We start from the raw sequence: 25,031 nt of genomic DNA on the forward strand, positions 1-25,031 counted from the left end.
ACCCTTAACTTAATATTTTGTTGCACAACCTTTTGAGGCAATCACTGCAATCAAACGATTCCTGTAACTGTGAATGAGACTTTTGCACCTCTCGACAGGTATTCTAGCTGACTCCTCAAGAGCAAACTGCTCCAGTTGTCTCGTGTTTGAAGGTTGCCTTTTCCAGACAGCATGTTTCAACTCTTTCCAAAGATGCTCAATAAGATTTAGGTCAGGGATCATAGAAGGCCACTTCAGAATAGTCCAGTGTTTTCCTCATTCTTGGGTGTTTTTAGCTGTGTGTTTTGGGTCATTATCTTGTTGCAACACCCATGACCTGCGACTGACACCAAGCTTTCTGACACTGGGCAGCACATTTCTCTCTAGAATCCCTTGATAGTCTTGAGATTTCATTGTACCCTGCACAGATTCTAGACACCCTGTGCCAGATGCAGCAAAGCAGCCCCAGAACATTACAGAGCCTCCTCCATGATTCACAGTAGGGACAGTGTTCTTTTCTTCATATGCTTCATTTTTCCATCTGTGAACATATAGCTGATGTGCCTTGCCAAAAAAGATCCATTTTTGTCTCATCTGTCCATAGGACATTCTCCCAGAAGCTTTGTGGCTTGTCAACATGTAGTTTGGCAAATTCCAGTCTGGCTTTTTACGTTTTTTTAACAATGGTGTCCTCCTTGGTCATCTCCCATGGAGTCCACTTTGGTTCATACGACGACGGATGGTGCGATTTGACACTGATGTTCATTTAGCTTTAAGTTCACCTTTAATCTGTTTAGAAGTTTTTCTGGGCTCTTTTGTTTGTTTCGTATTATCCATCTCTTTGATTTGTCATCAGTTTTCCTCCTGCGCTCACATCCAGGCAGATTGGCTACAGTCACATGGAGCTTAAATTTCGGAATAATATGTGCAACTGTAGTCACAGGAACATCAAGCTGCTTGGAGATGGTCTTATAACTTTTACCTTTAACATGTTTGTCTATAATTTTTGTTCTAATCTCCTAAGACAACTCTTTCCTTCGCTTCCTCTGGTCCATGTTGAGTGTGATACACACCATGTCACTAAACAGCACAGTGAGTATCTGTAGCCCTCTATACAGGCCCACTCACTGATTCCAAGATTATAGACACCTGTGATGCTATTTAGTGCACGCCTTGATTTATCATATTTTTTTGTCACATTATTTTCAGGGGTACCATCATTTCTGTCCAGGCCTATTTTATGAGTTTCATTCTGTGGAAGCATGGTTGAAAAGCAATGTCTGACTGTAGATTTTTGATGTATTCTTACTTTTGTCAGATTCAAGTTATTTCTGTCACCATTGTGGGTTTTTCTGTCATTAAACGAGGGGTACCAACAATTTTGACCAAGTGTGTATGTGCATGGAAGAGCCACACTGATACATTGAGCATCAAGGCAGAGCTCTCCTTATTAAATTATCTTATATAGGTTATTAATAGTCATGCATTTTAACAATGTAATTGGCTTAGCTTATCTCTGAAAATTTGCTGGCATTAACATACATACATCTCATTGGCTAAAAGGTAAGGCTGTCTACACCCAGCTAGAGTTTAGGTCTGTCTTTCACTCTTTTGTTTTGTATCTTTCCTATGTTTTCACTAAGTCAGTTAAGGTACTGTCACACTTAGCGATGCACCAGCGATCCCGACCAGCGATATGACGCGGTCAGGATCGCTGGTGCATCACTAAGTGGTCGCTAGTGAGCTGCCACACAGTTAGATCTCACCAGCGACATAGCAGGGGTCGGGGGTCGCTACTTACCTGTCAGACGAGGTGATCCTGACATCCTCCCGCCCGTGTCCACTTGTCACTCGTCTCCACAGCAGGAAGCTGACGACGAGAAACAGTCCAGGACGTTCTCGCGCGATCAGCGATAACCAGCGGGGGAGCGGTCGGAGGTAAGTATCAGACATATCGATATCGCTAGCAATATCGCTATAACATCACAAAAAACAGTGATGTTACAGCGATATTGCTAGCGATATCGCTTAGTGTGACAGGCCCTTTAGACAAAGAAATTCTTAAGAGACTCCTTATCTCGAAACACACATACTGACTCAAACTCCATTTTGGAAAACAGGATAAATATAAATACTGTTCTAAGGGCCCCGTCACACATATTGACTCACCAGCGATCCCGACAACGATATCAACTTGTCAGGATCGCTGGTGAGTCGCTACATGATCGCTGGTGAGCTGTCAAACAGACAGCTTCACCAGCGATCAGCACCAGCGACGCCAAGCATGCGGCGTCCCTGTGTACTTTAGTTACCAGCGCGCTGATGCAGGGAGCTGGTAACTAAGGTACACATCGGGTTTTTAAGGGGCGTGCATCGCTTAGAAAGCCGATGTGTACCTTGGTTACCAGCTCCCTGCATCAGCGCGCTAGTAACTAAGGTACACATCGGGTTTCTAAGCACCGCCCGTTGCTTAGAAACCCTGCGTTTACCTTAGTTACTAGCGCGCTGATCGCTGGTCTCCCGCCTGTCACACGTAGCGATGCGTGCTGGCCAGTGGGAGACCAGCGATCAAAAAAATGTCCTGGCTATTCCAGGACGATCAGCGATAACCGGCAGGTGGGACGGTTGCTGGTCAGTGTCACACACAGCGATCTCGCTGGTGAGATCGCTGTTGCGTCACAAAACTTGCTAGCGAGATCGCTATGTGAGACTGGGGCTTAACAATGCTGCTTTTGTTTTACTTGGATGACAATAGCATTTAAAGAGGCACTCCCATCAAAGTTTTCATCCTCCTAATATATTGTAGTCATCATATTATAAAGCACTGTGTTCTTACAATTGCACATTTTACCTTTCTACCCAGCTAATTCTTCTTTTTTCTGTGTCTTGACTTTGACATCATGTGATTAAAAACTGACTAATTGAATCCTTCTAAGCTTTATGTAGAAACAGGAGGTCAATTTTCCCTGTATGAGTCATAAGTCACTGTAAAAGTCTATGGCAGGGGAAGAGTGGAGCAGCTGTTTCAGGAGTTGAAGAGAAGAATGATTAATGCAAGGACAAGAGGCTTCCTTTTCTTCATAGAGCAGAGAAAAGAGAATAATTAACTGTGTAGAAAGGCAAAATGAGCATCTGTATGTACACTGTGCTAAATAATATGATGATTTGCAATATATTAAAAAGAGAAAATCTTTAATCCCTTTAAATACATGGCTGTTGGGTGCCTATTCTGCCAGCAAGATGCATAAAAATACATTCTTATCAAATTCTGATATCACTGTCTTCTGTGATGCTTCAGCTGATCTTATCTCCTCTTTTCAGTGTCTTAGGGTACCGTTACACTATGCGACACACCAGCGATCCCGACAACGATACAACCTGGTAAGGATCGCTGGTACATCGCTAAATGGTCGCTAGTAAGCTGTCAAACAGACAGATCTACTCAACGACGCAGTAACGATCCGGTGATCCGTATAACGACCTCGGCGGTCGTTGTGACCTTGTCACACAGCAGCTATTCTGACGACTCCTGCCTGTGTCCCTGAGTTCTGAGTCGCCAACGAGGTCGCTCGTCGGCGTCAAACACAAAAATGCATGCGGACACCAGCGATCAAAAAATGGCCCAGGACATTCGAGCATTATCAGCGAGATTGCAGCGGGGGCCTGGTCGCCACTATGTGTCACATGTAGCGAGATCGTTGGCGCATCACAAAATCTGTGACGTTTCAGCGATCTCGCTAACGATCTCGCTATGTGAGATGGGGCCTTTACAAGCAAAATCTTAGGGCGCAGCCCTAAGACAAACCATGGCACTGTGGCCCCAAAATTTCCTCATACAGGAAGGAATGTCTTTGTGCATTCTCAATGTATACATCACTATAAATAGGGTAGTCAGAAAAAATGCAGATTATATTAAAAGCAAATTGTATCAACCTCTAATGAACAATTAAAGCAACCTGGACATCTGGAGAGATCAGTCACAGTTTATCGTTTTTAACATTAAATATCTGTTGCTACGTCTCATGGATTACACATTTTATTAGGTAATTTGTTTAGTTATATCACTAGTGGCCATTTTAAAGTTGTCAACCAGCAAACTTTGATACAGTTGTACTATCTGGAGGTAGAACATTTCAAATACATGTGCATGTCCCACCACAGCTCCCCTTTTATTAGAAAATCTCCCATTGCACACTGACAGTCCATTCAAATCTCTGATAGTCCAAAAGACATTGATTAGAGCAGCAGTGCAGACATTCAACCACATTTTCATTTCAACATGGGATGTGGTACCCCCATTCTTAGGATCAGTGAGGGTCCCTGCGATGGGACCACCAACGCTCAGCAATTAATCACTTATCGTATCTATTGAATATAAATTGTGATTGTGGCACAACTTCTTTAGGCTATGTGCCCACGTATGCAGAAAATTTCTGCATGAAAACCGAACTCCTTCCCAGAAAACGCGCGTTTTTTTTGCGCAAAAAGCACACGTTTTTTATGCGCTTTTTTCCGCGCATCCCCAGTCTCAGAAAATAGCTAAAAACGTGGACTTTTCCGCAAAATTAATGAGCCTGCTGCGTTTTTTACCGCACTGCGTTTTTTTCGCGGAAAAAACGCAACAATATGCACAAAAAGTACAAAATGCATTAAAGTGAATGGGATGCTTCTTTTAAGCGATTTTTAAGTATTTTTGCCAGTAAAAACGCTTAAAAAACGTGAAAAAAACGCATACGTGGGCACACAGCCTCAAGGTTCTCTGTTAGCACAGAATGGCTATTCAAACCAAGTACAGGCACTCGGTGCTTCATGGCAGGGCCAATCATTTATATGTACCTTCCCACCTTGTTTTCCATCTATCTCTACCCTATGAAGCCAGCGTTGTCAATCAAAGAACAGGGGTGTGGCGATAGATGGAAAACAAGCAGATGGGAGGTGTATTTAAATGATTGGTTCCACCGTGAAGCACTGAGCTATGGGACTTAGTTTGAACAGTCATCCAATGCTGACAGAGTCCCTTTAACCCCTTTTCCGACGTCACGCGTAATAGTACGCAGATGTCGGACTCCCTCCCTTTGATGTGGGCTCTGGAGCCCACATATCTCCCAGGACATGTCAGCTGTTTTGAGAAGCTGACATGTGCCTGGAATAGCCGTGGGTGGAATCGCGATCTACCAGCGGTTATTAACTAGTTAAAAGCTGACAGCAGGATTTAACTCGCACTTCCGGACATCGGACTGGAAACCCACCCACCGGTCACCCTTGTTACATGATCGCAGGTCACGTGTTCATTGGCATGACAACCAGAGGTCTCCTGGAGACCTCTATGGTTGTCAGTGCCAGCTTGCTGTGAGCGCCACACGGTGGTCGGCGCTCATAGCAAGTAAGCAATTCTGCTATATAGAGGTGATCTGATCATCGCCTCTATGTAGCAGAGTCGATCGGGTTGTAGCAGCTTCTTGTCTCCCATGAAGACTATTGAAGCATGCCAAAAGTAAAAAAAAGTTTTTAAAAATATAAAAAAATAAAAAATATAAAAGTTCAAATCACCCCCCTTTCGCCCAATTCAAAATAAAACAATAAAAAAAAATCAAGCATACACATATTTGGTATCGGCTCTTTCAGAATTGCCTGATCTATCAATAAAAAAAAAAGGATTAACCTGATCGCAAAACAGCGTAGAGACAAAAAAAAGTCAAAAGTGCAAATAATGGGCGATCAAAAGATCTTGTCTGCACCAATATGGTATTATTAAAAGGGTCAGCTCAGCACGCAAACAATAAGCCCTCACTCAACCCGAGATCACAGGATTTTTTGGAATTTTTTTTCACCATTTAGATAAAAAAGAACCTAGACATGTTTGGTGTCTATGAACTCATAATGACCTGGAGAATTATAATGGCAGGTCAGTTTAACATTTAGTGAACCTAGTAAAATATCCAAACAAAAAACAAGTGTGGAATTGCACTTTTTTGCAATTTCACTGCGCTTGTAATTTTTTCCTTTTTTCTAGTACACGACATGGTAAAACCAATGGTGTTTTTCAAAAGTACAACTCGTTCCACAAAAGACAAACCCTAACATGGTCATATTAACGGAAAAATAAAACAGTTATGGCTCTGAGAAGAAGGGGACCAAAAAACAAAAATGCAAAACCGAAAAAAGCTCCAATCATGAAGGGGTTAACCCCTTAACGAACGCCAATACGCCTTTTAAAAGCTGCAGTTCAGGGTACTTATTCCTCAGAGCCACTTTTTAATGACGCTAAGAAATAAGTGTATATAGTAAGTTTCTCAGGGGTCTCGGCTACCGGGAGTAGCTGAGACCCAGGAGAACATGATTCGAGTCGGTTTTTACCGACCCTGATGTTGTGATCGCCGTTATTGGTGACCGCAAAAAAAGTCAGATTTACCATTTATTTCTCTCTCCTCTGATTTGATCCAGCACATTAGAGGAGAGAGAAATAGGGTCCCCCGATCCTCCCCACTACCTGCAATGTTCACCCAGTTCCTCCAGCTGTGACCCTTGGCGTCTTCTTCTGGGAAAAAAATGGCAAGCACATGCGCAGTGCGCCCGCTTAAATCTGCCAGCACCCGGCAACAATAGGAGATTTCTCCTATTGGTTCACTTTTATCACTGTGATAGACAATATCACAGTGATCAAAATAGAAAAATAGTAAATCAAACCCACCTTTATCACCCCCTTAGTTAGGTAAAAATAATAAAGTAAAATGTATTTATTTCCATTTTTCCATTAGGGTTAGGGTTATGGTTGTGCTTATGTTTGGGGTTATAGCTAGGGTTAGCGTTGGGCTAGGGTTAGGATTGGGGCTAGGGTTAGGGTTGGAGTTAAAGTTGGGGTTTTAACTAGGGTTACAATTGAGCTAGGGTTAGGGTTATGTTTGGGGTTATAGTTAGGGTTATTGCTAGGGTTAGAGTTGGACTAGGGTTAGGGTTGTGTTGGGGTTAGGATTGTGATGTTGGGGCTAGGGTTGGGATTAGGGTTAGGGGTGTGTTGGAGTTAGGGCTGTGTTAGGGTTGGAGTTAGAATTGGGGGGTTTCTACTGATTAGATACATCAGGGGGTCTCCAAATGTGACATGGTGCCATTCATTGATTCCAGCCAATTTAGGGTTCAAAAAGTCAAACGGTGCTCCCTCCCTTCTGAGACCTACAATGTGCCCAAACAATGGCTTTCCTCCACATACAGGGTATCAGCATACTCAGGAAAAATTGCACAACAAATGTTGTTGTCCATTTTCTCCTGATACCCTTGTGAAAATAAAAAAAGTTGGTTCCAAAGTAAATTTTTTGTGAAAGAAGTAAAATGTTCATTTTTTCCTTCCATGTTCCTTAGTTCTTCTTGAATGTGGTTTTGTGTACCTTGAGGGGTGCAGTTTTTAGAATGGTGTTACTTTTGGGTATTTTCTGTTGTATTTACCCCCCCAACTCACTTCAAAGGTGAGGTGGTCTCTAAAAAATGGTTTTGTACATTTTGTTGGAAAAATTAGAAATTGCTGGTCAACTTTTATATAACGTCTTAACAGAAAAAATTATGTTTCCAAAATTGTGCTGATGTACAGTAGACATGTGGGAAATGCAATGTTATTTATTAACTATTTTGTGCAATATGACTCTCTGATTTAACCCAAGGGTGGTTTGCATGTTAACGACCGGGCCAGTTTTTAGAATTCTGACCACTGTCCTTTCATGAGGTAACAACCCTTGGAACGCTTCCATGGATCCCGGTGATTCTCACATTATTTTCTCATGACATATTGTACCTCATGTTAGTGGTAAAATTTCTATGATATGACTTGTGTTTATTTGTGAAAAAAATGGAAATTTGGCGACAAGTTTGAAAATTTCACAATTTTTCAACTTTGAATTTTCATGCCCTTAAATCACAGAGATATGTCACACAAAATACTTAATAAGTAACATGTCCCACATGTCTACTTTACATCAGCACAATTTTAGAACCAATGATTTCTCATTTTTACACACACTTTTTCTTTTAGTGACCACATCACATTTGAAGTCCCTTTGAGGGGTCTATAAAATACCCAAAAGTGACACCATTCTAAAAACTGCACCCCTCAAGATGCTCAAAACCACATTCAAGAAGTTTATTAGCCCTTCAGGTGCTTCACAGGAATTTTTGGAGTTTAAAAAAATGAACATTTAACTTTTTTTCACATAAAAATTCTTTCAGGCGCAATTTTTTCTATTTTCCCAAGGGTAATAGGTGAAATTGGACCCCGAGAGATATTGTGCAATTTGTTCTGAGTATCCTGATACTCCATATGTGGGGGTAAACCACTGTTTTGGCACATGGCAGAGCTCGGACGGGAAGGAGCACCGTTTGACTTTTTCAACACAGAATTCGCTGGAATTGAGATCAGACGCCATGTCGCGTTTCGGTTTGGAGAGCCTCTGATGTGCTTGAACAATGGAAACCGCCCTATTCTAACTCCAACTCTAACCCCAACACACCTCTAACCCTAATCCAAACCCTAACAATAACCCTAACACACCCCTAACCCTAACCCTTATGGGAACATGGAAATAAATACAATTTTTTATTTTATTATTTTTCCCTAATTAAAAGGGGTGATAAAGGGGGTTTGATTTACTATTCATAGCGGGTTTTTATGTTTGGCAGCTGTCACATGCTAAAAGACGCTTTTTATTGCAAAAAATAGTTTTTGCATCATCACATTTTGAGAGCTATAATTTTTCAATATTTTGGCCCACAGAGTCATGTAGATCTTATTTTTTGCGAGATGAGTTGACGTTTTTATTGGTACTATTTTCAAGCACATGACTTTTTTTATCGCTTTTTATTCCGATTTTTGGGACGCAGAATGAACAAAAACCAGCAATTCATGAATTTCTTTTGGGGGATGCGTTTATACCGTTCCACATGTGGTAAAATTTAAAAAGTGGTTTTATTCTTCGGGTCAGTACAATTACAGCGATACCTCACTTATACTATTTTTTATGTTTTGGCGCTTTTATACAATAAAAACAATTTTATAGAAAAAATTATTATTTTTGCATCGCTTTATTCTGTGAGCTATAACTTTTTTATTTCTTCGATAATGACACTATATGGCGGTTCGTTTTTTGTGGAACAAGATGACAATTGCAGCGGTACCATGTTTATTTATATCCGTCTTTTTGATCGCATGATATTCCACTTTTTGTTTGGTGGTATGATGATAAAGCATTGCTTTTTTGCCTTTTTTAAGGGGTTCACTAAAGGGGTTAACTAGTGGGACAGTGGGACAGTTTATAGGGCGGATCGTTACGAACGCGGCGATACTAAATATGTTTACTTTTATTGTTTTTTTTACATAAAGAAATTTATTTATTGGGGAATTTTTTTTTCTTTATTTAGTATTTTTAAAATAATATTTTTACACATGTATTTTTTTTTCACTTTTTTACATTGTCCCAGGGTGGGACATCACTGTATAGTGTCAGATCGCTGATCTGACACTTTGAACTGCACTGTGTCATAACAGAGATCTGACAGACAGTAGAGAAGGCTTCTTAGTGCCTGCTCTCAGCAGGCACTGAGAAGCCACCTCCATGCAGGACCCGGAAGGACCCCGTGGCCATCTTGGATCCGGGGTCCTGCAGGAATGAGGAGGCCCTTGGAACAGCGCGATCACATCGCGTTGTTCTGAGGTTCTCAGGAAATCGCAGTGTGCCAGGGGTTGATGTGCCGGGAGCAGTCCGTGACCGCTCCTGGCCCATAGTTCCGGGTGTCAGCTGTGATAATCCCGTGAGCGCAGCTGATCGCGATGACGTACTATCCCGTCCACAGTCATACGGGTCCGGGTCACCTGGACGGGATAGTGTATCAAATGTCAGAAAGGGGTTAAGGGCACAAAAATTAAAAGTTTCAAAATTTTCAACATTTTTGCCAATTTCCATTTTTTTCATGAATAAATGCAAGTCATATTGAAGAAATTTTACCACTAACGTGAATTACAATATGTCATGAAAAAAGTCTCAGAATCGGTGGGATCCGTTGAAGCGTTCCACAGCTATAACCTCATAAAGTGATAGTGGTCAGAGTTGTAAAAATTGGCTTGGTCATTAAGAACCAAATTGGCTCTGTCACTAAGGGGTTAAAGAGTAATGACTGCAAAACAAAAAGTGTCAACATCTATAGAAAATTGTCACTGTTTTCTTGTTTGTTACTATGGTTAACACTTCTATGTTGTTTTAGCATAAATATTTTTTTACATAAATCTACTGACAGAAACTTGGACAGCATTTCTAATTTGCACTGTTTATTATTAATGTCTCCATAGGCAAAGTGTGTCTATTCCTCGTCCCCATTCCTGGCACTCATCCAAGTTACTGGAGAACCAACCGAATCCCAGCATGATGCAAATATCTCAGGGGACGTTAGGATCTCCATGGCACCAGGCTTACCATTCAAGGTGAGAAAAGTACCCAAGATCTGCCTTGTTACTGCCCACATTTCACTGCACAAATAATATTGAAAAGTACGTTAGGCATTTTTTTTCCCTAAATTGGCTGGTTATACATACTGCTCAAAAAAATAAAGGAAACACAAACAGCCTGTTGCAAATGGAATAGTGTTCCCTTTATTTTTTTTGAGCAGTGTATATATATATATATATATATATATATATATATATACACATAAATCACAATTTTGTAATATATATATATGAAGTATATACAGTATATACAGTATATTACAAAATTGTGCTTTGTAAATCACTTAAGAATAAAAAAGGGATGTTTTTTCAAAACTGCAATGGAACTGAGCTGCATTCTATAGTCAGAATACACGGAGACGCTAAGATGTTTTCTTAGAGAACTACGATGTATAGTCTGAGCTGTAGTGGAATTAGCAATTTTCAAAAGTAATTCTTTACATGAGGAATGTTTGGCCTGTGCTCTTTATAACAACCATTATTACTTCTTGGAAAGAAACCTCTATAATCATGATAATTATATTTAGCAATTAGGATCGTAGAATTATACTTTAGTTTTTCTTCACTGCATTGCAATGTGCAAAGCATGTGTGACACACGGGACCTTTTGGCTCCAGCCCATGTCCAAAGTAAGATTTTATTTAAAATGTTATTTTCACATCACTAGTATATACCATCTTTGTGTGACTCATTTGGGTGAGACCTCCACTTTCCTCAGAATGAAGGCGTGTTAAGTTAGGGCTGCATCCTCTACAGCGGCCTATCTGACCAATGTCTATGCAGAAGACTGCAGCACATCTTCAATCAATTAAATGCTTCATGCATGTAAACTTTGTAGGGAACTCTGCTAAACCAGCATCTTGGTTTTTCAATTCTCAATATCGTGCGGGTCCCTGCCCTGCAGTTAGACTCCCAAAAATCACATTGTGATGGCATATACTAATGTAGTGATAATGGAAATAACCCTTGGATACTTTAAGGGTATGTTTCCACGTAGCGGAAACATTCAGGATTAGCTGTGAATTGAACGCTGTGTCTTGTCACAGCATTTAATCCACAGCGGCCAGATGTTCCTGCATAGTGGAGGGGATTTTATGAAATCCCGTCTCCACTATGCGTCCGATTACGCGGGTGACACATCCGCTAAACTGGACATGTGGCGCGTCTTTTTAGACCGCAGCCTGTCGGTTTACCTTGCGGAGACGCTCAGTCGCCGCAAGGTAAACAGCCTACTCTATGGCTACCCTGCGGAGTTTCCGGATGTGTTCAATGAGCACATCCAGAATCATCGTGCGTACAGAAGGGGGCGGGGCTTTGGGCAGAGCAGGTTTTCCGCTCCTCCAAAACACTGCGTTAACGGTACATGGATACGTACTCTAAAGAAGATTTCAGTAAAGATGAGTTATCACCTATCCACAGGATAGCTGATGACTTACAGATCGTGGAAGGTTCAACCATTGAGACACTCATCAATTGGCAGAATGCAGTACTTTGACTAGGCTAAGGTTACACGAACGTATAAAAAAAATCATCCAAAATTCATCCAGAAAACTCGGATGATTTTTTCTCTTTTGTCATCCTTATACAATCCACATGTACCGTATGTAATCCATTTTTATACATCAGTAGTTATTAAAAATTTAGAACAATACATACAGTTTAATTTATTAAAGAATTGCAGTGTAATTCGATACTGTGACTCCATACTGAATTTTTTTTTTTGCGGGCCCGCAGACTAATGGACGAGTCTTCATCCAACACAGAAGAAACTAGTTCATGCTGCAGTTTCATTTCACACGTAGATTCGGTCTGTGAAAAACAAAAGTGCCCATGTGCACTGCACCATTGAATAATATTGGTCCAAGTGCTGTCCGTCTTTTGTTCAGATCAAAAATAGGGTCATTGGAACTTAGCTTTAGAATGGAGTGACAGTACCCATGCCCGGACCACCTCTCTATTCATTCCCTATGGTGCTGCTGAGAACTGACTTTTTCTGACAGCCTCATAGAGATTGAATGGAGAGACGGTGCGGGTTCCCCATCAGTCGAAACCGTTGCAGAGCTACAAGCTATCAACCTATCCTTTAGATAGGTGATAACTTCTATTTACTGGTCAAGCCCTTTAGGGTCTTCCACCCATCATTGTTTGATGGCATGTATTAGTCATAATAGGAATGACACTTTTATTCTATCCATATTCGTGATACTTGCTTGTTCTTGAGTGGTCAGTATTAATAATATACCTAGATTCCCTTTTTCCCACTTTCAAGCTGTAGCAAATATTAAGCGCAGAATCTGTGCTGCAGTGCACCCTGTATGCCATCTAGCCTCAAAAGGGCAAAACTAACAAAGGGCAATGCAAATAATTTAAGCGCTTTACATTAACTGTGGAAATACTGGATCTCAGCTAATTTTATTGTTTTTTATCTTAGATTTGATTGCCAAGCCCACCACAAATACAGGAGTTATGACCTAAAATCAAAAGTATTGTTATATCTGACCAAGTAAGGGCTTCAATTAAATGAGACCTAGCTGGAAAGGCATGTATGCATACATTTGGACATGGGGGGGGGTTCTTTGTTATCTCACAGTTCAGGCTGCCTTGTTTAAGACTATTGCTTAAAATGGATTCATTGTAGGTCACCAAGAAACAATAGCAGACGGTACAAACAAAATAGAAATTATGCAAAAATGTCAGTGTACGAGTGAATGAGCAAGTACTACCCAGAAGACAGTGTAATGAATGAGCCATGCCAGAGATGTTACATCATTTTCAATCCTCGAAGGGTGAGGAGTTCAGCTTGGGATTTCCAACGTCTGTTACTGCTCATGAATTCACAGCACATGCTGTTTTGGTGGCAGAGACCTGCTTGGGATTCTAGTTGTAGTCAGTACCAGGGCATGTGCAAGGGATACTAAAAAATCTGACTTGGGGACCTCAGTAGAAGACAGAAGAATTATCATCCCAGACAATGGCACGTCATTCAGTTCCTCCTTCGGTATAACGGCTTCAGTGATTTTGTGATGCTTCCGCATCTTCTGCAGCAGATAGTTTGCTCCATTGTGTTCATTTGCCAACACCATGTGCTGTGCTCACTGGATATGTGCAGGAGAGATGAGATCTGAAATGGACAGTTCATTGGTTGACTTTGAAGAACAAAGAGTAAGTGTATAGCCAAGTAATTGTGCAAATGATTATATCTTGTTCTCCATTATTTATTTGTGGCAGTCAGAGATGGGGAAGCAACCCTTGAAGGCTCTAATTGGGTCATGATGCTCCTTGAGTGGAGGCTTGTCTTGTGTCTTTTGCCGTCTCAGGCTGTATTCACTTGGGAAAATAAGTTACGTTGTGATGAGAAGGAAAAACTGAAATATGTTTAACTGTTTCATGGTGTCCGCTGGGGCATACAAGGTGCAAGGCTAGGTTTACACAGGGCAGCTTGGTAACATTTTTACTGTGTCTCTGTTTTTGACCAAAAGTGGTTCCTAATGGGATGAACTCAAAGATTGCGCTGTAGAAATCTAGCCTAAGGGTACGTGTTGGCTATTTGCAGCAGATTTTTGAAGCAAAAAAACAGTATTGGCAAGAAAAGCGCTGTATAAAATACCGTACTTTTTTTTCCTATTTATTTGATTGGGTGAAAAATTGCAAAAACACTGAAAGAATTGACATGCTGTAGATTTAAAAAACGACTGTACTTTGATGGTATAAATATGCAGGGACAAAAAATAAGCAGCATGAGTAGAGATTTCAGAAAAATCATTCACTTTACTGGTACAGTAAAACGCTGCTTTTTTTTTCTTTCGCTGCAAAAATGCACGGCAAAAATGCAGCATGGGAAAAAGCCCTGAGCCTTTTGGAATCAGTTTCTTAAAGCTGGCAATGGCCAAATGTTAAGTCAAACATTTGAAGGGGTTGTCCTATTCGGGACATTTATGGCATATCTTGTACATGTAAATAGAAGAAGGTCCCAAATCTCGGAACCTGCCCGTCTTGAGAATAGGGCCTCAGTGCACACCGCTGAGAATACAAGTGCATTAAGAGAGCTGCAGATGCTCAGCAACCTCTTCATTTTTTACATAGATGTGTATTCAGCATCTGCCAGAGATTATAAGCAAATGCCATTAATGAGACATAATCTGCACCTTTGTCAGTAAGTAACATATAAAGCAAAAAATAGCGATAGTTTTTTGGCGGATCCATTTAATGAGTATGTATACTTCTATGTACAGTATGTGAAAGTACGAATATTATTTTGAAAAAAAAATTATAGTTTAAAAATTATTTTTTGTCTCATGAGTCTACATGAACTAGTTTTTTAATAAATTACTTGTTGATTCATATTACATCTTTGCATGGGTTACAGACTGCGATATAACAAATATATTGAAAGGGGCTGTCCACTGATATAAGTTATCACATATCCTGCTGACAAGTGAAAACACAGTAATCAGAGTGAGTCCGACCATTGGGATCCGCACTGATCGGCAGAATGAGGCCGGAGTCACACTAGCGATTAAATCGGACGAATGCAATGCGATTTTTTTATCGCATTGCATTCGTCCCAATGTTATTCTATGATGCTGCTCCCATCATGCTGCGATTGTCACCGATTTTCGGATCGGACTCGCCAATGCAAGTCTATGGGGGCAAGAAAAAATTGGATGACAAACGGACCAGATATGTGACTTGCGATAAAATCGCACCCGGTGTCCTTTACCAAAAGCCGGCAATTCTTTTTACAATACAGTAAAATCACACTGACCAGTTAAATAAAGAAACGAAAGAATAGATCTAGACACACACATATATATATATATATACAGTATATATATACACATGTCATATAGACACATTTATATATATATTTCTAATTCATACTGTTCTTCATAGCAGTATAGTTGCTGAAACATTTGCCGGCTTTTGGAAAATCATTCTCCTACCCGACATGAAATGACACATGGTTTACATACAGTTAACCATTTCATTTCATTTTTTTTTAAGATGTCTATCACTAGTAATTAGATGAGGGTTTGTGGGTTAAATTTTGGAGTTGTAGGGGTTAATTAAAGGGGTTAATTCGTTGTTAAAAATTACGGGGACTCCCTGCAGCCTCAGTGACATCAGCGGGAGTCCCCGTAACTTTTAACATACAGTGGGGCAAAAAAGTATTTAGTCAGTCAGCAATAGTGCAAGTTCCACCACTTAAAAAGATGAGAGGCGTCTGTAATTTACATCATAGGTAGACCTCAACTATGGGAGACAAACTGAGAAAAAAAAATATCCAGAAAATCACATTGTCTGTTTTTTTTTCATTTTATTTGCATATTATGGTGGAAAATAAGTATTTGGTCAGAAACAAGCAATCAAGATTTCTGGCTCTCACAGACCTGTAACTTCTTCTTTAAGAGTCTCCTCTTTCCTCCACTCATTACCTGTAGTAATGGCACCTGTTTAAACTTGTTATCAGTATAAAAAGACACCTGTGCACACCCTCAAACAGTCTGACTCCAAACTCCACTATGGTGAAGACCAAAGAGCTGTCAAAGGACACCAGAAACAAAATTGTAGCCCTGCACCAGGCTGGGAAGACTGAATCTGCAATAGCCAACCAGCTTGGAGTGAAGAAATCAACTGTGGGAGCAATAATTAGAAAATGGAAGACATACAAGACCACTGATAATCTCCCTCTATCTGGTGCTCCACGCAAAATCCCACCCCGTGGGGTCAGAATGATCACAAGAGCGGTGAGCAAAAATCCCAGAACCACGCGGGGGGACCTAGTGAATGAACTGCAGAGAGCTGGGACCAATGTAACAAGGCCTACCATAAGTAACACACTACGCCACCATGGACTCAGATCCTGCAGTGCCAGATGTGTCCCACTGCTTAAGCCTGTACATGTCCGGGCCCGTCTGAAGTTTGCTAGAGAGCATTTGGATGATCCAGATGAGTTTTGGGAGAATGTCCTATGGTCTGATGAAACCAAACTGCAACTGTTTGGTAGAAACACAACTTGTCGTGTTTGGAGGAAAAAGAATACTGAGTTGCATCCATCAAACACCATACCTACTGTAAAGCATGGTGGTGGAAACATCATGCTTTGGGGCTGTTTCTCTGCAAAGGGGCCAGGACGACTGATCCGGGTACATGAAAGAATGAATGGGGCCATGTATCGTGAGATTTTGAGTGCAAACCTCCTTCCATCAGCAAGGGCATTGAATATGAAACGTGGCTGGGTCTTTCAACATGACAATGATCCAAAGCACACCGCCAGGGCAACGAAGGAGTGGCTTCGTAAGAAGCATTTCAAGGTCCTGGAGTGGCCTAGCCAGTCTCCAGATCTCAACCCTATAGAAAACCTTTGGAGGGAGTTGAAAGTCCGTATTGCCAAGCGAAAAGCCAAAAACATCACTGCTCTAGAGGAGATCTGCATGGAGGAATGGGCCAACATACCAACAACAGTGTGTGGCAACCTTGTGAAGACTTACAGAAAACGTTTGACCTCTGTCATTGCCAACAAAGGATATATCACAAAGTATTGAGATGAAATTTTGTTTCTGACCAAATACTTATTTTCCACCATAATATGCAAATAAAATGAAAAAAAAACAGACAATGTGATTTTCTGGATTTTTTTTTCTCCGTTTGTCTCCCATAGTTGAGGTCTACCTATGATGTAAATTACAGACGCCTCTCATCTTTTTAAGTGGTGGAACTTGCACTATTGCTGACTGACTAAATACTTTTTTGCCCCACTGTATATATGTCTAGATCTATTCTTTAGTTTGTGTTGGAAAACCTGTCATTAGGCTCCATTATATGTCATTTTTGCTAGCCTGCGAGAAAATCTCGCCAGACGGATGTCAAACGGATGCTTAGATGCGAGTAAAATCGCATCATCACACGAAATTCGGCTGACAGACGGATCCCTGGTGAAGAAACATTTGTGCGATTTCGGTCCGTCAAAATTGGACCGATTTTTTTTATCGTTTAGTGTGACTCCAGCCTAAGGGTATGTTTCCACGTTCAGGATTGCATCAGGATTTGACACAGGTAAAATCTGCACCAAATCTGCACCTGAGGTCACTGGTAGGTCACCTGCATTTTTGATGCCTTTTTTTTCATGCGGATTTGTATGCGTTTTTTGTAAGCTAAATAAAGATATATTATTTAACCAAAAAAAAGATTTGTGATGTAATTTCTGGTCCAACCTCTTCTTTTACATTTGGCCAACCAACCCACACTCCATTACACACAGATAGATAGATATATCTATGTATCTATAGATATAATTGGAAACAAATGGAAAAAAAATCAGGCAGCACTCCAGTTGAAGGAAAAATTGTGAGCTTTAATCCAGCACCAAGTGGTGCAACATTTCGACCTCACAGCACGGTCTTTAATATTTTGCGTTGGACAACCGCATTACTCAGGAAGTATTGCACCCAAAATCTGCTCAAGTTTGTGCTGCTATCTGTCTTTTCTATTTATCTATAGATATATCTATCTATCTGGCTATTAAAATAGGGTGGCCCCCCAAAAAAAATGACGTGGGCTCCCGCGCAATTTTCTGCACCAGAGAGGGAAAGCCGACTGCCGGGGCCAATATTTGTTGCCTGGGAAGGGGTTAATACCCATGGATCTTCCCAGGCTATGAATATCAGCCCGCAGCTGTCTGCATAGCCTTTACTGGCTATTAAAATAGGGGGACCCCCCAAAAAAATGACGCGGGGTCCCCCTATATTTTATAGCCAGAAAGGCTACACAGACAGCTGTGGGCTGATATACATAGCCTAGAGAGAGTCCATGGATATTGGACCACCCCTGGCTACAAACACCAGCCCGCAGATGCCCCAGAAATGGCGCATCTGTAAGATGTGCCAATTCCGGTGCTTAGCCTCTCTCTTCCCACTGCCATGTAGCAGTGGCATATGGGGTAATAAAGGGGTTAATGACACCTTTGATTGTAAGGTGACATTTATCCCGGTTAATAATGGAGAGGTGTCATTACTAATCCTATAGTTAAAGGGTTAAAAAAAGACACAGCCAGAAAAAAAGTATTTTAATTAAATAAAACACCACACAGTTTTCTATATTTATATTGCACGCCCAAATCCAAGCGAAGCCATCGATCGCCTGAAAAAAATAAAATAACAAACCAACCGTATACTCCCTGTCCGACGTAGTCCATTATACGAGTGTCCCACGACGAGTCCAGCTCTGCTACAGCTGGATGCATATTGCAAAAAAAAGGGGGAGACAAAAAAGCGCAATAGGGTCTTATCCACGTTACAAGAGACAGTATATCATGAAATATGCTCACCTGGTTAGGATGAGATAAGAGCGTGTAGGTAGCGGCTGCTGCAGATCCACAGGTCTTCAGCGACCAAAGAAATCATGAATCCAAAGGGAGTTTGTAGCTATATTCCACTGTGGTATTTCCTGATGAAGGGGGCATGAGACCCCTGAAACGCGTAGAATAAAACCACTGCAATCATACAGCACTCTCCTGGAATTTGTCTAAAGCGGCAGCGCGGAATATAGCTACAAACTCCCTTTGGATTCATGACAGCTGGATGCATGACATCCGGATATAGCAGAGCTTATAGATAACCACCGGAGATCTCCGGCGGTCATCTGCACTGTGTACGTGACCGGAGATAACCCCCAGTCACGTACACGGCAGTTCTCACGGTAACACGGCAGTTCTTGTGATAAGCCCAGTTTATTGCGAGAACTGCAGTGGACGCGGACTTCCAGGCGCGGAACAGGTAAGAACTTATGTTAATTAGTAGACATGCGTAGTAAGCTGCGTTTACGCAGTTACTACACATGTGACTAATCATTAGATGTGGTTTTACTGCATCTAATGATTGTCTATGGGAAATTTACACTGTGGCGACGGAGCGTTGCCGCATCGTAAACAGACATGCTGCGTTCTGAAAAGACGCGCCGCATGTCCGTTTACATGGGTCGGCCGCCTGTGTCTTTTAATGCATAGTAGAGACGGCATTTCATGAAATCCCCTCCACTATGCTGCAACATCTGGATGCTGCGGGTTTACACAGCGTCAAACTCGCAGTGTTTCCTGACTGTGGAAACATACCCTAAAAGATATGTGCACACGTTGCAGATTTGCCTGCAGAATTTTCTCCACAGAATCTGCACCTCTTGCCAGAAATCACAGGTAAAAATCCACACGTTTTTGATGCGGATTTTCATGCGCTTTTTCATGCAAATTGTGTGCATTTTTGTAAGCTAAATAAAGATATGTTATTTAACCACAAAAAAAAGTTTTGTGATGTAATTTCTTATCCAACCTCCTTCTTTTACATTTGTCCAACCCACGCTCCTTTACACATACAGATAGATAGATAGATAGATAGATAGATAGATATGGGATAGATAGATAGATAGATAGATAGATAGATAGATATGGGATAGATAGATAGATAGATAGATAGATAGATAGATAGATAGATAGATATAGAGCTATCTAACTATAGATCTATCTATAAATCTATCTATAGATCTATCTAACTATCCATCCAGCCATCACATATCTATCCCATATCGATAGATAGATAGATAGATAGATAGATAGATAGATAGATAGATAGATAGATAGATAGATATGGGATAGATAGATAGAAGGAATGAGATAGATATATCTATAGATAGAGAGATAGATATAGCTATAGATAGATATATCTATCTAATTCCTTCTATCTATCTCATTCTATCTATCACATATCTATATATCTATCCCATATCTACAGATAGATAGATAGAATGAGATAGATAGATACATAGATAGAAGGAATGAGATAGATAGATAGATAGATAGATAGATAGATAGATAGATAGATAGATAGATAGATAGATACAGTAGATACATAGATATATCTATTGATAGAAAAAAATCAATGTTAGGTCTGGGTTACACTCGCACGAGTCTCGCACCTCAATACCCGGCACTGCCGCCGGCACTCGGACTGGAGCATTTAGCTGCATAGAAATACATGCAGCCACACACTGCGGTCTCGAGTGCTGGCTGCAGTGCCGGGTATTGAGGTGTGAGACTCGTGTGAGTTTCTCATAAAGTGTGACCCCGGCCTTAAACACAATATCTGTTTAATTTAAAAAAATGGAAAAAAAAATTGTGTGGGCTCCCGTGCAATTTTCTACGCTAGAAGGGGAAAGGCGAAGGCTGATATTTGTAGCCTGGGAAGGGGGTAATACCCATGGATCTTCCCAGGCTATGAATATCAGCCTGCAGCTGTCTGCATAGCCTTTCTGGCTCAGCTACGGTATTTGGTTGATACATTTTTGGAAAAAATGTATACTAAGTCGCTCTACCAAACGTCAAGTTTGCAAAAAAAAGTATCAACCAAATACCCTGTTTTGTTATCATTTTACTAGCACTTGCTGTTTACTATTACTTTTTTACAGCAGAGTATTTATATATGTTAGTTTTACTGTGTTTTTCTGTGTTCCATTTGTACATCTGCAGAACTATGATATATGTATAAAGCTTCGGTCACACTATCAGACTTTGATGAGTTTTTTACCTAAGTATTTGTAAGCCAAAACCAGGAGTGGAACAATCAGAGGAAAAGTATAATAAAAATATGTCACCACTTCTGCATTTTTGACCAACTCCTTGTTTTAGCTTACAATTACAAGTACTGATGTGAAATACTGACCATATACTGATAGTGTGACCGTAGCCTTATAAGATGTCTGTATATGTCAAAAACGTATGCAAGCGTGTGCCATACCTGTTACTATGTCTGTATGAATTTCAACATCTACATTCATCTACGTTCATATATGGACCCACTTTTTTATATCTTTTCAAAACTAGCTTTTCATGGAATAGACCAGGGGTGGGAAATTAATTTTTCCGAGGGGCCACATGAGAGACCATGACTGTTGTGGAGGGCCGAACCAATAGCTTGAAATTAATTCTACTCAATATTAATTTATTAATATTAATTGTATCACTTAATATTGAGCAGAATTAAGTATGCTGACACCCCCCTATATATCTTTAAACCCCCCCCACAACCCCTTATATACAGCATGAGCCTCACACAGCCTACTACATATGCGGCATGAGCCTCACGCAGCCTCCCCATAAACAGCATGAGCCCCACACAGCCTCCCTATATACGACATGAGCCCCACACAGCCTCCCCATGTACGGCATGAGCCCTACACAGCTTCCCCATGTACAGCATGAGCTCGACACAGCCTCCCCATGTACAGCATGAGCCCCACACAGCCTCCCCATGTACAGCATGAGCCCCACACAGCCTCCCCATATACTACATGAGCCCCAGTTTCCCCATATACTGCATGAGGCCCCACACAGCCTCCCCATATACTGCATGAGCCCCACACAGCCTACTACATATGCGGCATGAGCCCCACACAGCCACCCCCATATGCAGCATGAGCCCCACATAGCCTCCCCCATATGCAGCATGAGCCTCACACAGCCTCCCCCATATGCAGCATGAGCCTCACACAGTCTACTACATATGTGGCATGAGCCTCACTCAGCCTCGACATATGCAGCATGAGCCCCACACAGCCTCCCTATATATTGCATGAGCCCCACACAGCCTCCCCATGTACAGCATGAGCCCCATACAGCCTCCCTATGTACAGCATGAGCCCCACACAGCCTCCCCATGTACTGCATGAGCCCCAGTTTCCCCACATACTGCATGAGGCCCCACACAGCCTCCCCATATACTTCATGAGCCCCAGACAGCCTTCTTATATACAGCATGAGCCCTACAGTCTCTCGACATACTGCATGAGGCCCCACACAACCTCCCATATACTGCAAGAGGCCCCCACAGTCTCCCCATATACTGACTGAGCCCCACAGAGCCTCCCCATATATTGCATGAACCCCACATGGCCTCCCTATATACTGCATGAACCCCACACAGCCTTTCCATATACTGCATGGCAGTATACAGCCTTCCCATAGCCTCCCCATGTGCAGCATGTCACCTCCATAGCTTCGCCATGTGCTGTGCGTCACCCCATAGAATCTCCAGGTGCTGTCCATCACACCCATAGAATCCCCATGTTCACCCCCATAGAACCCCCATGTTCACTTCCATAGAATCTCCATGTTCACCCCCATAGAATCCCCATGTTCACTTCCATAGAACCCCCATGTTAACTTCCATAAAATCCCCATGTTCACCCCCATAGAATCCCCATGTTCACCCCATAGAATCCCCATGTTCACCCCCATAGAATCCCCATGTTCACTTCCACAGAATCCCCATGATCACTTCCATAGAATCCCCATGTTCACCCCCATAGAATCCCTATGTTCACCCGACAGAATCCCCATGTTCACCCCCATAGAATCCCCATGTTCACCTCCATAGAACCCCCATGTTCACTTCCATAGAATCCCCATGTTCACTTCCGTAGAATCCCCATGTGCTGTACGTCACCCCCATAGAATCCCCATGTGCTGTCCTTCACACCCATAGAATCCCCATGTTCACTTCCATAGAATCCCCATGTTCACTTCCATAGAATCACCATGTTCACCCCATAGAATCCCCATGTTTACTTCCATAGAATCCCCATGTTCACCCCATAGAATCCCCATGTTCACCCCCATAGAATCCCTATGTTCACTTCCATAGAATCCCCATGTTTACCCCCATAGAATCCCCATGTTCACTCCCATAGAATCCCCATGTTCACTTCCATAGAATCCCCATGTCCATCCACATAGAATCCCCATGTTCACCCCCCCATAGAATCCCTATGTTCACTTCCATAGAATCCCCATGTTCACTTCCATAGAATCCCCATTTTCACCCCCATAGAATCCCCATGTTCACTTCCATAGAATCCCCATATCCACCCCCACAGAATCCCCATGTTCACTTCCATAGAATCCCCATGTTTACTCCCATAGAATCCCCATGTTCACTCCCATAGAATCCCTATGTTCACTTCCATAGAATCCCTGTGTTCACTTCCATAGAATCCCCATGTACACCCACATAGAATCCCCATGTTTGCCCCCATAGAATCCCCATGTTCACCCACATAGAATCCCCATAGAATCCCCATGTTCACTTCCATAGAATCTCCATGTTCACTTCCATAGAATCCCCATGTGCTGTACGTCACCCCCATAGAATCCCTATGTTCACCCCCCATAGAACCCCCATGTTCACTTCCATAGAATACTCATGTTCACCCCCATAGATTCCCTATGTTCACTTCCATAGAATCCCCATGTTCACCCCCATAGAATCCTTATGTTCACTTCCATAGAATCCCCATGTCCACCCACATAGAATCCCCATGTTCACCCCCATAGAATCCCCATGTTCACCTCCATAGAATCCCCATAGAATCCCCATGTTCACTTCCATAGAATCTCCATGTTCACATCCATAGAATCTCCATGTTCACATCCATAGAATCTCCATGTTCACTTCCATAGAATCTCCATGTGCACTTCCATAGAATCTCCATGTTCACTTCCATAGAATCCCCATGTTCACTTCCATAGAATCCCCATGTGCTGTACGTCACCCCCATAGAATCCCCATATGCTGTCCTTCACACCCATAGAATCCGCATGTTCACCTCCATAGAACCCCCATGTTCACTTCCATAGAATCTCCATGTTCACTTCCATAGAATCTCCATGTTCACTTCCATAGAATCTCCATGTGCACTTCCATAGAATCGCCATGTTCACTTCCATAGAATCCCCATGTTCACTTCCATAGATTCCCCATGTGCTGTATGTCACCCTCATAGAATCCCCATGTGCTGTCCTTCACACCCATAGAATCCCCATGTTCACCCCCATAGAATCCCCATGTTCACCTCCTTAGAACCCCCATGTTCACTTCCATAGAATCCCCATGTTCACCCCCATAGAATCCCCATGTTCTCCCCCTTAGAACCCCCATGTTTACTTCCATAGAATCCCCATGTTCACCCCCATAGAATCCCCATGTTCACCCCCATATTCATACACGTGAAAAAAAACACCACATACTCATCTCGGTCCCGTTCCCAGGTGTCCTGCTTCTGCCTCCGGTGCGCTGACATCATCGCGTTTGCTGTTTCACACGCTACCACAAAAGACTTCAAGCTTTCATTGATGTTAGAGTGGGCAATACACGGTATTACGAAATGGGTTATGTGAACTTTTGATCAGGGTTATTTGGATGTTTTGGGTTCTCATTATGATTTAAAAAGAGAAAACACAGTAGTTTGACAATAAATGGATTCACCCAACCACTAACCATGAGTGGAGAAAAAGGTTTTGGTGTTATCATTCATATTCTCTGAAAAAGGCCAAGAAAGCAAAAATTCTGCCGGGGTATGTAAACTTTTGAGCACAACTGTATGTAGCCTGAAAATCAGAAGTTCAAAACATTGTTACCCTTCTGTTCTTCATTATAAATAAAAAGTCAGTTGTTGCATAAGACAATATAATGGGAGCCCAAACTATTCTTTTGAAATTATAAACGGTAATCCCTTGTCTTCCTAG

The 25,031-nt window shown here is 41.7% G+C and overlaps 1 protein-coding gene across 4 annotated transcripts in view; it reads left to right on the forward strand.

Moving 5' to 3' along the window:
- The window catches only part of SHROOM3 (shroom family member 3), a 259,505-nt gene that overhangs the window by 189,916 nt on the left and 44,558 nt on the right, over positions 1-25,031 (forward strand). For all 4 annotated transcript variants that reach the window (XM_073541952.1, XM_073541933.1, XM_073541926.1 and 1 more), the window contains one exon: positions 10,307-10,438. In XM_073541952.1, the coding sequence (XP_073398053.1) occupies positions 10,380-10,438 (59 nt within the window). In that variant the 5' untranslated portion in view covers positions 10,307-10,379. The remainder of the gene's footprint in view (positions 1-10,306; positions 10,439-25,031) is intronic.

Source organism: Dendrobates tinctorius, unplaced genomic scaffold, assembly GCF_039654945.1.
Source record: "Dendrobates tinctorius isolate UK_male_01 unplaced genomic scaffold, ASM3965494v1 ptg000011l, whole genome shotgun sequence".
In the NCBI taxonomy this organism is placed as follows: Eukaryota; Metazoa; Chordata; class Amphibia; order Anura; family Dendrobatidae; genus Dendrobates; species Dendrobates tinctorius.